Source organism: Acartia tonsa, chromosome 6 (assembly GCF_053477335.1).
Source record: "Acartia tonsa isolate MP-2025a chromosome 6, ASM5347733v1, whole genome shotgun sequence".
Taxonomy (NCBI): Eukaryota; Metazoa; Arthropoda; class Copepoda; order Calanoida; family Acartiidae; genus Acartia; species Acartia tonsa.
This window is the reverse complement of record NC_137265.1, coordinates 37,275,744-37,289,842: the sequence shown is the minus strand read 5'-3', so window position 1 is coordinate 37,289,842 and position 14,099 is coordinate 37,275,744. Positions and strand designations below refer to the sequence as shown.

At 31.4% G+C, this 14,099-nt stretch overlaps 3 protein-coding genes across 10 annotated transcripts in view; all 3 read right to left on the bottom strand.

The window, feature by feature from the left end:
* Positions 1 to 7: 7 nt before the first annotated feature.
* On the bottom strand, positions 8 to 2,492 carry LOC145322567 (longitudinals lacking protein-like). 6 transcript variants are annotated; one of them, XR_013880757.1, is made up of 5 exons: positions 2,357 to 2,492; positions 1,927 to 2,023; positions 1,478 to 1,594; positions 749 to 1,294; positions 8 to 645 (listed from the first exon to the last, which is right to left on the bottom strand). XR_013880757.1 is itself a non-coding variant. In XM_080164675.1 (4 exons), exons 1-4 carry the CDS (start codon positions 2,431 to 2,433, stop codon positions 1,208 to 1,210), a joined length of 378 nt encoding a protein of 125 aa, XP_080020801.1. In that variant the 5' UTR covers positions 2,434 to 2,492; the 3' UTR covers positions 8 to 1,207. The 6 variants fall into 6 exon arrangements, 1 of the variants encoding a protein (XP_080020801.1); XR_013880759.1 differs by having other exon boundaries at positions 765 to 1,294; XR_013880758.1 differs by having other exon boundaries at positions 8 to 946; positions 1,049 to 1,294.
* On the bottom strand, positions 2,460 to 13,428 carry LOC145322564 (protein FAM136A-like). 2 transcript variants are annotated; one of them, XM_080164669.1, is made up of 11 exons: positions 13,316 to 13,428; positions 12,924 to 13,064; positions 12,482 to 12,568; positions 12,299 to 12,394; positions 11,910 to 12,030; positions 11,130 to 11,230; positions 9,957 to 10,065; positions 8,882 to 8,981; positions 8,388 to 8,486; positions 7,460 to 8,055; positions 6,138 to 7,160 (listed from the first exon to the last, which is right to left on the bottom strand). In XM_080164669.1, exons 1-10 carry the CDS (start codon positions 13,416 to 13,418, stop codon positions 7,981 to 7,983), a joined length of 1,032 nt encoding a protein of 343 aa, XP_080020795.1. In that variant the 5' UTR covers positions 13,419 to 13,428; the 3' UTR covers positions 6,138 to 7,160; positions 7,460 to 7,980. The 2 variants fall into 2 exon arrangements, with proteins under 2 accessions (XP_080020796.1, XP_080020795.1); XM_080164670.1 differs by lacking the exons at positions 8,388 to 8,486; positions 8,882 to 8,981; positions 9,957 to 10,065; ... (4 more) ...; positions 12,924 to 13,064; positions 13,316 to 13,428 and adding exons at positions 2,460 to 3,108; positions 3,422 to 3,508; positions 3,769 to 3,881 and having other exon boundaries at positions 6,097 to 7,160; positions 7,460 to 7,758.
* LOC145322566 (peptide methionine sulfoxide reductase MsrB-like) overlaps positions 13,428 to 14,099 on the bottom strand; it is an 18,822-nt gene continuing 18,150 nt past the window's right edge. For both annotated transcript variants that reach the window (XM_080164673.1, XM_080164674.1), the window contains exon 7: positions 13,428 to 13,883. In XM_080164673.1, the coding sequence (XP_080020799.1) occupies positions 13,812 to 13,883 (72 nt within the window). In that variant the 3' untranslated portion in view covers positions 13,428 to 13,811. The remainder of the gene's footprint in view (positions 13,884 to 14,099) is intronic.

Here is a 14,099-nt window from a genome sequence, read left to right as displayed (position 1 = left end):
ACCCAGATAGCTAAGGAATATTTATTTATTTACTTTCAAGTTTTTTTAAGTCATAGTACAAAAATGAAAACTGAATTACAAGCTTGAACTCAATAATATTACCATTTCATATGTAAAATATTGAAAATTCCTATTTTACAAAATAGTTTTAATATTGATGTAAAAGAGTACATGAAGTGTTAAAATGCGTAAGAATTGAAAATTGAAGTTATGAAAAAAATTATTAAAGGCAATATCTAGGTATCATTTCAAGATGATTTTCGTGTGTGTGAAGCAAAAAATCTTCTAAATGATAAAAGGCAAAAACTACTAGGTATATGTCTTTGTGACCAAAATTAACAAAATAATTAGAAAGAAGCATTTTTTGGAATATTAAATTGAAATATTTGGCTTATAAATAAAAAGTAGAATTTTTTGTTATGTTTTGAAAATTGGTAATTATTGTAAAGATATAAAAAGCAAAAAAAACATAGATAAATAGGTACAAACATTACAATACAATGGTGAATTTTCATACATTTTTTTTTACAAATTATGATTTTTATTAAGTAGTTAGATGTTCATGTTTTCAATCATAATTTGGTAAATTTGTATGAAAGGTAGGTAAGACTGACATGGTTTTATTCCAGATATCAATGTAATTCACTGTAAAAAAAATGGAATTTTAAAAGTTCATTCAATAAAAATTATTTGATTTTTAAAGTTTTTGCGGGGGTATTAATCACTTCTTTTAATTCTCTTAAATTACAAATTATTATTTTTACAGTGAAGCATAGAATACAATATAGATAGGTGTGTAGGTACATCATTAGCAATTATGATCAGATCCATTTGCAGTTTAAAAAAAAATGCTTTAGAAAGAAGGACAAAATTAAAAACGCGGCAAATAAAATGGCGCGAAAAATAAGTTTTGTTTCCATTTGTAAAAGTATGATCTTGGATTGTTCTTTTTTTGGGTAGATTTATGAAAAATAATTTTATTTTATTTCTTTTTACAATAATTGATTACTTCAGATAAATTACAATTAGATAAAAATATAAATCTAACCCCAAGAAAAGCATGAAATTACATAAATGTGAAGTCCAACTATCTGCCAAGATAGAAATACCTACATATTTTATGTTATTCCAGATGTCAAATTGATGTTATTTTTGATGAATTTGATGCAGTGATGTTAGTGAGTTGTACCACGTGGTGTGGGGTGTCCTACTCTCCCTTGACAGTCTGGGGCGCTTCGGCCAGACCCTTCACCTTCAGCTTCTCAGCAGTCTTCAGGAAGGCGGGCAACTGATCCTAGAAGGTTGAAAATATTATAATCTGTTGGGATATAATATGGTCAAAGGACACATCATAGTAAACCATAAGCATTGTATAAAAGACAGCTTTCCGCGGATTATAAAATAAAGTGACCTATCTTATTTTAATTGCAAAATTTCAGTAAAACTTAATCATACATGAACTCCAGGATGTAATTACCTGTGCAACATTGACCTCTCCAGCATACATGAACTCCAGGATGGCGGTCAAATGATGGAAGGGGACGTCCTTCAGAATGATGATGGGATGTTTGGCGGGATTCTCCTCAAGCAGAGTCTAAACAAGTTCAAAATTGTTAAATAAAATGGAAGGGAAGAGGGAGATTTTGATATTTTAGCTTGAGTTGATAGTGCATTTAAAAACATAGGTAATTTCAAAAGCTTAAAATTAATCTTAATACACGTTGTGTTAAAAAAAAATGGGTTTATTTACATCTTAAGATCTTTAAAAAGCCTATTACACTAAGATTACAAGAGACCTGATAAAAAAATCTCGACCTCAATTTTCATTATTTACAATATCATATGTAGATAATCTAAAGATAACTTAGAATTTAGAATAGAGTGAAATATTTACATGGTGTTGGTACATTTTTGAAATCCGCTTACCTTAAAGTAGGGGCTACAGGCGGACAGGATCATTTTGTGAGCTTTGGTGCTCTGACCGTCACAAGCGATGGTCACATCAGTGAAAGATTTCTCATCCCTGAATATTAACAAATCTCATAAAAGCAGATTTAGAAATTGTTTTTAACATTTGAGATAGGTATAGGTTTCTGCAATTTTCAAAATAAGGTACCTAATGTTTTTGGATTATTGTAGATACTATTTACATTTTTTAAAAATAACATTAAGTTTTCAGGTTATGAAAATCTTTGGATGATTTTCAGTAGGTAGGTATTTTACAATTTATTTTTTAAAAAATCCTGCAATGAAAACCAATCTCCCTAGAGAAATGGCATAAACAAAAAGTAATTTTATTCTTGGAGCTATTTCTCTTGGGAGGTTGGTGGTACCCTCCCCAGGTTACTTAATTTACCTGAGATGCTTGAAGCTAGCGACCATGTTGGTCTGGAAGTCGTTCCATCTCAGGCAAAACTGTTGCTGGTCATCCATTTTAGTTTTAGTTAGAAGTTAAGAGATCTGTAATAAGAAAAAAATTGTAAAAGCGACTAGCTAATATGTTTTTCAGTAATGCAAGTTTTTTTTTTATAAAGATGGAAATGATATAAAAATGCTTTTATAAACTCTTCTAATCTTGATTCACTTCTTACAGAGAAAATATAAAATTTTAGAGGTAACATTTTGACTCCATGATATTTACTTTTTTTTACCAATCTCTTTAATGGCTACAAACAACAATAAAAAAATATTGTAGTAGTTTGAACACAGATGAAAAAAAGCAGAAAAAATAAACAATTTCTAATCATTCTTTGAGGCAACCAGGGGAACCTTAAAATAAAAACCAGACCAAATAATAAAGGGGTCATATCAGTTTATACAAATTAAATTTCTACCAAGTTTCAAAAGTTGTGTTAGCATCCTCGAAAGGCTAAAATTTTCATTACAATTCTACTTCTCACACATGATTGGTTGGTTGCAACTATTTACAAAGCTCCGGCATCAAAAGATGCCTTGATTTTATCAAGAAGTCCTGGCAGCTTGGCAACATTTTTATCACAGCAGGCAATGGCACAGGTCTCAAATTCTCCTCTGTATTTTCTGATGTCAGCCTCTGAAGTGTTAGGTCCAACCTTATCCTTCACCTCATCTTGGCACTGCAGCACACACCTACAAAATCAATTCCTATTAAGCTCGAAATCATATTCATATCAGCTGGAAACAAACTGGTTTTGAAAAAAAATCTACTTAGTACCTATGGATTTATAGAAATTATCAAAATCTAATAGGTAGGTATCTAAAGATTTCTTGCAAAAAAAACTTCGTTTGAACGAAGATTCTATGAAAAAATAACTTACAGGTCTATTTAAAAAGCCTTCGCAAGTTTCTGTTACATACCGCTTAGCTTTGTGTGTCCTCTTAACTCTGAATATGCTGTTAGACTCTTTGTATCTTTTTTTACTATGATATTATCATTTCCTACCTTTGTAACATATCTTGAAATCTTTCTAGTTCACTCTGAACATATTGCTGGGCCCTTTGGGTTGGAGCTTGACATCTTTCTACACACCTAAATAAAAATAAAATAGTTGAACAAAGAATCTTAATATTGCTAACACTGTCACTTACTTACCTATAAATAGTTAATATAAAATCTGTGGCCATAGGACTTACTTAAATTTTGTTCATTTAAGATATTTTTTTTAAAATAAAAGGGCCAAGGAATTTTTGAATCTCTCTAGGTAATTATGACTAATCCGAAACTAAAACTTATAAATCTTCCATGACTAACAGTTGAGTCTTAACATACAAAAGATGTTAATAACTAACCTATGTACATCATCGACAGTCATGTCGATATCATTACAGCAGTCAGCTGCACACAGATGCATTTGTCTCTCGTGCTTACGCAAATGTTGACGGTCAACTGTGTTGATAAAGTCCTAGAAAACGAAGATATTGTTGATATCTCGTATCTAAAAGGCCCGGGTTAAGAAAACTGATATTAGTTTTATGATTTTTATTTTATTATTCGTGGATAATTGACTACCACGATGCTATACATGAATATTCAGGGTGGCTAAGAGCCGTTTCTATTCCACTGGATATTTAACGGTTTCGAAGCAATACTGGAAAGACAGAACAGAATTGAAAGCACTTTAAAATTACTTCCTAAAAAGAGGTTGACTCAATGACTAGGTATGCCTTTATATTTAAATCTGTAATAATAAACCATTATTAAAAAATAACACACAGTGGGATCTTTTGCCAAAAAACGGGACATTAAGGGTAGACAAAAGTAAACATCAATAAAAAAGCTTGTATTTGACGAAATGATGTAATTTCTTTTGCTTTAACTCAAAAATAACATAAATTTTGCTCCTGTTAACTTCTAATGTGCATTTGGTAAGTACGTCTGGCGGTTTTGGAGGAGCGAAGCTACCCTATTTTTAAAAAATCTATAAACCTTCATAACTTTAGTTAGGATAGGAATATTTTAACAAAATAAACGTCTATGTAAATATTTCTTCAATGCAAACAATGTTTGTGAACATGAATATAGCGTCAGGTGCACCCAGTTCGAGTCCCGGCATTTTTAGGTAGGTCCAGTATAAGTAAAAAAAGACACTAATAAGGCATGTTTTCTAATGTTTTTTTTTACAGATATAAACAACAATAACATAATTTTCAAAACACTTTTGATTTTGTGTTAATACCTTTATTCTAAGTCTAGCTATCTTCATTTAAAGTTTGTATAAGAATATAAACATAATTGCTCATATAATATTCTCTCTCAAACGTATATTTCTCTCTCTCTCTCAGACGCATATATAATGTTTTTGCAATATTATAATTAATCCCCGAATTTGAATTTCTGCTGAACCAAAACCAGTTAGAATTACAATTTTTTTCAGAACACATGAAATTTAGCAAATTTAATTGCTAAAATAGAAGTATTAATAAGTCATCTTTTTTTAAGGACTCCTTGTTCCCTTAAATGTCCATTAAAACCGCGAGAACGGCAAAAATCGTTAAAAATCACACCTACGGCGGCAAATACCGGCGAAACGGTTGGCCGGAGGCAAATAATGCAAAAGTAAAGAAAGTTCCGCCTCAAAAAGCTAGAAAACATTGCAGAGATGAATTTGGGCTCTAAAATGACTCTTTCCCCCTCTAACGAGGGAAAATTTCAAATTAACAAGAACGAAATTGTTCAAACCATGCAATGTAAAATGCTCAATTACTCAAAAACGGCCGGGAGGCCCCAGGTTATGAAAACTGTTTTAAACACAATACATGTTGCATATTAATATTATTATTGCAAAACCCGGGGCATCCTGGCCGTTTTTGGGTAAAATGGAGAAAACTGATTTTTTGGGGTTAAAAATCTTAATATTTTTGGTGAAATTTTCTCACAAAATGTCAATTTACACCACCAAAATAATTTTTTTTTAAATTTTTCTTTAATTAGACATTGGTAGAGGTATCTGAAAAGTACCTCAATCAAAAATTATTTTCATAAGATGAACATAAATGTATTTTTTGTTGCTTTGAAAAAATTGTGTAAAAAAATCTGGAAAATCATCAAAACTGAAAAATAATTTTTCACTACCTCTTTTAAAAATGGCATAAATCCGCCAAAAATGAATATTTTTTAAAAATTTCTTTTCTAGCTGTCTACTTACAGCCATTATTAATTCCTAGGATAGATAAAAGTCAATTTTAAATTTTTTTGATGTCCCACTGGATCCCACTGTGTAACATTATCAAGTATAGGTATTTTATCACGTAAATGGTTCAGAAATTAAAACTTAAGAGGTAATAAAATTCCATTAAAACCAATACCATACTAATTCCCATTGATATAGTGCATTCTTTTTGGTTCCTATGTCTTTTAGATTTGGTTACCAAAGAGTGAACATGCATGAACAACAGGCCTTAGACTTGATCATTTGCGGTAGCTTTCACGAGAATTGAGGGTCAACTTAAAATGTAGTAAGGGATACAATCAGCTTTGTGTGAAGCTTATTAATCTATGATTGGCCAAAGGATTCTCCCCTCCAATCTCCTTGTGAATCTGATAACAAACTTCAGAGAATCAGGACTACATACACACATACATTAACAGCTGCGCTATAAAAAAAAAGTAATAGGTACCTTAATAGCATTCTGTACTCTGCTTTGTGCCTGTTCTGCCATTTTATTTCTACAATAATAGTTTATCTATTATCTTATAATTCATATCATAATTTACGGAAACAAAATCACCGATTCTTTTTACTTTCCTAAAGAATGTAGAACTCTACAAAAGGGTAATTTTGTTCATTGTCATATACCTTAGGATCCCTAATAAATAAAGAGATAACTTCATAATTACAACTTTATCACAATATAATAATTTCTTCTTAAATTAAATCCAGGGGTGTATATTCTGCACAAGATTCATTTTTTCCCCCTGCTGCAATTTTTTTTTACTTTTTTTCCCCTCCTAGTTTTTTCCAGCAAGGAAGGGGATAAAATGGAAAAATATTTTCAAAACACTTTATTTTTTTCATATTATCTGCCCTCCCAGATATTCTTATAGTTTTTTTTTCACCTAAGAGGAGAGAAAAATGAAAAAAAAAATGCTTTCAGTTCTCTTAATTTCTACATTTTTTCCCCCCAACCACATATTTTTTATTTTTTTACCCCCCCCCCCCTCTGCCGGGTCAAATTTGTAGAATATACACCCCTGATTAAATCACAGGTACAATTAACGCAGCTTCAAAATATAAAATAATCTGGTAACAAAAATAAGCTAAGTAAATAAATATACATTTCAAATTACTATTTAAACTTTTGGCTTAAAAAAAAATCAAATAAATGAAAAAAAGGCTACCTAGATCTAATTTGAAATAATAAAATCTTTCAGAACAATGGCCTTCGCCCATAATTATAAGTTTATTAATATTTTTGGCCTTTCTTGTGACATATTTCATTTTGCGGGTATAACTAGACGTTCTTAGGCGAAAAAAGGTACAATTGCTCGAGTCCTCAATGATATTTACTCTTCGTTCTATATCACAGAAACCAAATGTTCAAGAAGGGTGATGTGATGATGAATATCTCTTGTGATTATTCAATTATTTATCATGTTTGACCATATTATTACATTCCTCTTCTAGGACAGAGACCTCATGAAAGGCATTTAGAATTTCCTCCATACTTGCATTGTGTTCAGCCTAGAATGGGAATTGATAACACGTTAATCTTTCATACAATAATCATTAAAATGCCTACTGCTTTTGGTTCAGCTACCATCATTTTAGAATGTATTCTTTCCCCCACTCACTAATACGAAATAGCCCATAGTGTTTGAATAAGTGATAATGCCAAAAGAAAATTCCTAAAAGTTTGTTTAACTAACTCTAAAAATCTTAAGCTAAACAGTTCTTTTCTTGATTTTTTCTTCCAATGTCTTTTATTCGATATTCCTGAACCTTCTGCAAACAAAAGGTCCATATTAAGTATCAATTCCAACCTTGAATTTCTCCATTTCTGCAGAGAGCTGTGCATGTTCTTTCTTAATATCTTGAAAACTTTTCAAAATGGCGGTTAGAGAATTATCGCGCGCAGGCGCGGCATTCTTATCCCCCGTCTTCATGATGGTGTCAATCTTATAGTCCAGGTCGGATATATTGGTTGTAATCTTCTGGAGCCCCTCCTCAATACCATTGTCTGATGACAACGCCATGATTAATACCGACTAAACCGACCTTTATTGTCATTCAAAGAAGAAGTCACATTATTTGAATCTGAAAATAAAAAAATATATATGATTTCTCTTCTGGATGAATGTAACAGTTTGTAGGATAATTTTGATCACATTTTGACTATTTTATCTTATTTCTAAAACCATGGATATATTCTAACTGAAAAAAAGGTTTGACTGCTTGAAAAGTTTAATAAAAATATTCCGTCTTCAGATCAAAAATCCCCAGTTAATAGTTGTTTTACAAAAATTAGCCATTAACAATCCATTTTTATCTGAAAAGATTTTCCCTAGCTTTGTTCTTCTGATGGCTTATCCGTGTCTGTTAGTTGTAGTTGGGCCATACCATGCTGTATCAGAATTGCCTGCCATAATAATTTTTAAGAAATAGGACAAATTTGAATAAATTGAAGAAGAAAACATAACTTTGGTGCTAAATAGACTTAAACATTTTCATTGGCGGATGTTATTAGATTTACAAAAAAAACTTCATAAATTTGTAAATGTCGTATATAAGCAACTAATCCATCATTATAGGAAAAAGTTACATCCCCCGCTCTCACCTTCCCAGAAAAAAAGAAAACGAAACGCCCCTTTTCCTAAATTGAATCAAAAAAATCTTATCTAAAGTCTTAAGAAATAGTATATTAGAAAAAGAAATTTTTATCGGTTAGTAGTATTATTTCTTTAACGTTGCCTGAATCGTGGCTGTGTTGTGTTTAACTGCCTTCAGAACAAATTCAAGCCAGCCTAAATGACCGACACCAAGTATATTGTGCAGCTCTGCGATGATATTCTGAAAATTATGCAATTAAAATTGTCGAATAGCCTAAGATACAAAATTTGAGTAGCGCAGCAACTCTATAACTAAGATGGTTGATCGTACTTCTGTCCATATGTCACTTCATCACAACATGAAAGTACTTATAAGTTTGCAAGATTTCATGATTTTGAAAATTATTATATAATCTATTTCTACCCAGAGATAATTTTAAATTACAGAAAAAGTAATTGTGGAGGTAAATCAATTTATCAAACATTGTCTTATCCCCTAATATCCCTGTATTCAAACTCGAACTACAAGTTCAAGCGTCTGAACTTGACGCATCTTTAACGTCTTTTGTTATGATGCAGTTTAAATGTGACTCAAATGATTTTAAGCTTAATCGACATATAAAAAGAAATGTTTACCTCTAAAGAATCTTTCAAAAGCCATGCTTCCTTTTTGGAAACCTCCCAGTCCAACGGGGGGTAAAGGGAAAGTGACAGATTGTCAACTAATTCTGGAATACTGAAAAAAAAATGTAAAACTTCATTAACCCTTACAGATCGGGCCCCTATTCCCACCTTAATAGATCGGGGGGGGGGGGGGGGGTCATATTGACCCCCCCCCTCTATCTCTGCTTCTGTTACAGATAAAATAAAAGACGTAAAATTTTTTTCTGGTGGTTCATGTGTATTTTTAGAGAAAATTACTTTTTCTAGTCATAGCGATCAGGCCGCTCCTTAGCCGCTTTTTAGCGGCCAGCCGCTAAATTTTAAAACAGCTGTAGAGCGGCCAATTTTGCAGCTAGGATGACCAAAAAATTTTATTTTTCATAACAAAAAATTTACTTTTTCTGATCATCGCCAAAAAACGGCAAATAACGGAAACCGCCATTTTCGGCGGTTACGGCGGTAAAACGGCGGTTGGCGGCGCCAAATAATATTTTTATCTGTTAATTATTGCTCAAGGATTTACCAAAAAAATTTATAGGTCTCTAGCTGTAATAGAAGCTACGATATTCATGATATATGTCTGTAGAAAAAGCCGGACAAAAATCGGTCATAAAGTCGGTCAGGGTGCGGTCAAACAGTCATAACACCACTTTTCTCATTCACCAAAAACATTTTAGGTTTCTACCTTATATACAAAGTCATAATGTAGAAATTAAGATTTATTTAGAATTTTTTTTAATTTTGATGCTACCCAACCGACTTTGACCGGACACCACGACCGACACAGACCAGATATCCTAATAAAATCAACTCTTGCCGACGTATAATTACTAAACTTAAAAAGTCATGAAGTCACAACTCTCTATCTTACCTACAAAAAAAATGACATTGAAAAAATAGAAGGGGGGGGGTCAATATGACCCCCCCCCCCCCGATCTGTAAGGGTTAAGAAATTTACCATATAAAAAAAAACAAAATGGTACTCTTACCTTTTCATCGTTTAAAATTAAAGTATCAATACAATAAAAAATAAATATAAAAAACTTACTTTTTAAACAATGATGGTAAAGAATCAATTTTTAAACTGTCTGAAGGATCTGATTTCTTAGCAGCATCCAAAGTTTTCTTTGTCAAAGCTCCACAGGTTTTAATCATACCTGGAATTACAATATTTTGTGTACTTGTAAAGATTTCATTATTGGTGAGTACTCGTGCACTGGTTTTCTTTACACAATCATCAAATAGGTACACAATACACAGTACACACATACAAACTCATCCTAGCAATTAAAACACAATAAATGTACTACAGGCTGCCAGTGTTCCGGAGCCGGATCCGGAGCCGTATTTTCCTTAAAACGGCTCCGGCTCCGGATTAGCTAAAAATGATTTTTTAAAGTAATATTATTATTTGGCAACGGTCTATTTCCATATAATAAACTGAAAAACTATTGTTACTTAACAAATAGACACACATCCTTCTACTTTTATATAGCTTTAATCAAATAAAAGCAAAATATTTTATATTATTTATTTTATTTTATCAAATTCAATAATGAAAAAAAAATTTATATATTAAGGGAGAGGTCATTTTCTAGTAAATCCCGTAAAGGTGTGTGTTATAAGGCCTAAAAATAGTAGTAGAACGATAAGGTGCTCTAGATATATGTATTCCCTATTGAATAGAACAATAGGGAAATTTTTTTTTTTTTTTATAACCGTACCTGGATTATCTAAAAAAAATACGAAATTTCTATCAAACGCTTTGTTTGGCTCAAACTGACAAAAATTAAAAAAAAATATAATTATAATAATAATGTTTTCTATAGGTACAAGGTAAAGGTTAAGAACAATCTATACCATTAAACAAAGGAAGAAGTCATTCTTTACAGGTTGATTTATTATAATTATATTTTTTTTTATTTGTGTCAGTTTGAGCCAAACAAAGCGTTTGATAGAAATTTCAGATATTCCAGGTACGGTTATCAAAAAAAAAAAAAAAAATTTCTTCCCTATTGTTCTATTCAATAGGAAATACAAATATATAGAGCACCTTATCGTTCTACTACTATTTTTAGGCCTTATAACACACACCTTTACGGGATTTACTAGAAAATGACCTCTCCCTTTTAAGGTAGGAGCCGGAGCTGGAGCCGTATTTCAAAATAAGGCATGAAATAAATGAAATATATGAGTAAATATTTATCTTAAGTTATCCTACCTAACATAGGACTAAGAATAATCTGATCTGTTTCTGACCAATTTTCATCACACTCAAAGTCTTCCATAAAGGTTTCACTGCTCTTTGCTTCTTCTAGTTCTCTAAAATTTGGAATTTAAGTTCATATTTTTTAGCAGGTACTTAGCAATGCAAAAATCTTTATTCCAATGATCAAAAATTTCATCGAGTTTCTGAAATCTAGCCAAAAAAATTAAAAATGAATACTCATATGAAGAAAAAATATACTACATTTTTGTCGCTAGTAAAACAAAGAGTCCCTGTTTATTGATATAATTAGTGATGGCAATCAGTCGAATTTTTGGACCGGATTCGGATTCCGGATTCTTAAAGAATCCGTCAAAAAAAGTGGCGGATTCCGGATTCTTATTTTTGGCGGATTCCGGATTCGGATTCCGGATTCTAGCAATATTTTAAAAGGATTTTATTTTTTTTTTAAATTAAGTGCTACATATGTCCTAAAAATCAATGTTCTTGGTGTTCTCTATAATTCACTTCCGAGAATCGAACCAGATATAAAAAGATATTACATATAATGATAAAAATCTTTGCCTTCAAAGAGGAGGAGTTGAAAGAAAAAACTAAAGACGCTAATTTTAGCCTACCAAATAAGAATCCGGAATCAGCTATTAAAAAACGGATTCCGGATTCGTATTCCAAAATTGGCCAAAAATTGGGCGGATTCCGGATCCGGATTGCCAACGCTAGATATAATTACAACATAATACTGGCGAAAATAACAAACATACGAATATGTGTTACCTAAGAGCATCCTTGATCAGTTCAGCATGACTAAGCAGCTTAGCCGCCACAGCTGCTGAATTTTGTTGAGGTAGAACTTTTAAGCTATCGCAATATTTCATCACAACTCCACATTGTTGGACTAATAAAAATAATATTTGAATTATCCTAATAAGGTTTAGATATCGTTTCCATGTCTTTCTATGTAATCTTGTTCAGTGGTTGCTTCCGATAGCAGATCTATAATTGTCATTTGAAGGTTCTAGGCTATTATCAAACAGGAAGCAATTAGACTTAGACATAGACAAAAAACATTTTTCTTAAATTAACATCAATAATCGTCCATCTTTTGTTGTATTTTATTAATCCTTTCATTGAAAATATTTTTTTCACAATCAACCAGTACCTACCTAGTGGATGGTCGTCTGGTGAAGAATATTTTTTGCCAACACTTTGCAACAGAATATTAGCAAATCTGACCATAGACTCTAAAACTGTAGTAATACCTAAAAAAAGCCTAAATTAATTTTCATGGCATAACAGGTAGGTATGTATTGTTTAATGTTAAAGTTGCAAAAATAAATATAATTAACCTGTTTTAAGGTATTCCTTTACGGTTTGTCCTTGGGTAAAACCAGGAAAACTATGAAAACTGTTCAACAAAGCAACACTAGCCAATTCTAAAACAAGGTATTTGTAATAATAATAGAACATCATAAGTTTAGAAAAATAAAGCTACCCTATTATCCATTTTGAGCATAAAATAGAAAAAAATAGTATATCCTCCCTTTGCATCCTAGCAACCTGTATTCGCTGGGATAGAGGGGAAGCCCAAAAATAGCAATAACCCATTAATAATATAAAATCTTATAGCCTAAAACCATCCCTGGACCTATGTGAAGATTATCTAAAAATGGAGAACTCAATAGGTTCACGGCTAAACCAACATAAAATAATATAAGATCAAATCATGAACAGTGAACACCAATTCTATCTATGTAGCTGCGCCCATAAAAAAAAAACATAATATTTAACCTGCAGCTCCGCACACAGCATGCATATCTTCTGGTGAAGGTAAAGGTTTATTTGTCCACAGAATTGTGGCTTTGTTACACTCGAATCCAAGTTTATCAGCTATCTTCAACAAATTTCGCCAAAATTCTTCGTTATTAAAATCTAAATTAATTGCAATGGTTAAAATGTTTTCTTAGAAAATATATCAAACTATTAACACAATCTTTTTGGATTGAACTTTTCGGCCAGTCATAAATATAGAGTTTTTAAGCTACCTTTAAGAGTGCAATACCACCCCAAAATTATAATTTTGAAGACGAAGAAAATGTTTTTTTTAATATAAGCAGATTTGATAGAATGCATCCATTTAGGTAAAGATTTCATGATTTCAGACATATAAATAAAATGTTTACCTGTAACTTTTCCTTCAGTTTCTGGTATAGAAACCTGAGACAAGAAATTTGACAAGTTTGTCTCCATTATTTGAAATATTTCTTTATACTTCTTGTCCCCCATTTTTCCAAATTTTCTGAAATTTTGTATAAATATATATTTCTTATTTTGTCATTAAAATGCAAAAAATGATCTATGATAAAATATGCAAATTTTTTGGATTAAATATGTTTTTGGGTCATTGCAATCATTTGTTCCAGAGAAAAAACTTAGAACAGAGCAAACAAATTTGATTTATGATTAAATGGGTACACTTGGAAAAATCATTTACCTAATAAAAGTATAAGAATAGGAATGGTTGTCAAAATAGTTTAAATCACAATTTATTATTTTTCTCATACTGGGTAATTTATAGATGTAAAATTATTGTGATTGTACCCTGAAAAGTCTTCTGAATTTTGTGAACAACTGATTTCCTCAAGCATGTTGCATTCAAAATTTAATTGAAGGTGAAGATTATTCTTTCTTTTCAAAGTTAAGGGATGCACTGTTGATGCAATATCTAAGTCCGGTTGGTGCTGGACCATCCTAAAATACAATAACATATTGACTATTAACCAGAGAGGGAGGAGATTTGATTTGTAAATCATACTGGTACCCAATATATTGTTGGTTAAAAAACTTCAAAGTTTTTTTTTAACAAATCTTGATAGGATGTTAGTGTTCAAATATTGCAACCGATTATTTTAATCTAAAGAGGGGAAATTTTGTATAACATTATGATTAAGGGGGGGGGGGTGCGTA

What these genes read in the sequence shown, in the direction of transcription:
- LOC145322564 (XM_080164669.1), bottom strand. Translation starts at nt 13,418, where the DNA reads ATGGGGGACAAGAAGTATAAAGAAATATTTCAAATAATGGAGACAAAC. An exon ending in AACTGAAGGAAAAGTTACAG is followed by an intron (nt 13,065 to 13,315) that starts GTAAACATTTTA and finishes CAATTAATTTAG; the next exon opens with ATTTTAATAACGAAGAATTT. An exon ending in ACAACACAGCCACGATTCAG is followed by an intron (nt 8,056 to 8,387) that starts GCAACGTTAAAG and finishes TTATTATGGCAG; the next exon opens with GCAATTCTGATACAGCATGG.
- LOC145322567 (XM_080164675.1), bottom strand. Translation starts at nt 2,433, where the DNA reads ATGGATGACCAGCAACAGTTTTGCCTGAGATGGAACGACTTCCAGACC. An exon ending in GCTAGCTTCAAGCATCTCAG is followed by an intron (nt 2,024 to 2,356) that starts GTAAATTAAGTA and finishes GTTAATATTCAG; the next exon opens with GGATGAGAAATCTTTCACTG. An exon ending in CCTGTAGCCCCTACTTTAAG is followed by an intron (nt 1,595 to 1,926) that starts GTAAGCGGATTT and finishes GAACTTGTTTAG; the next exon opens with ACTCTGCTTGAGGAGAATCC.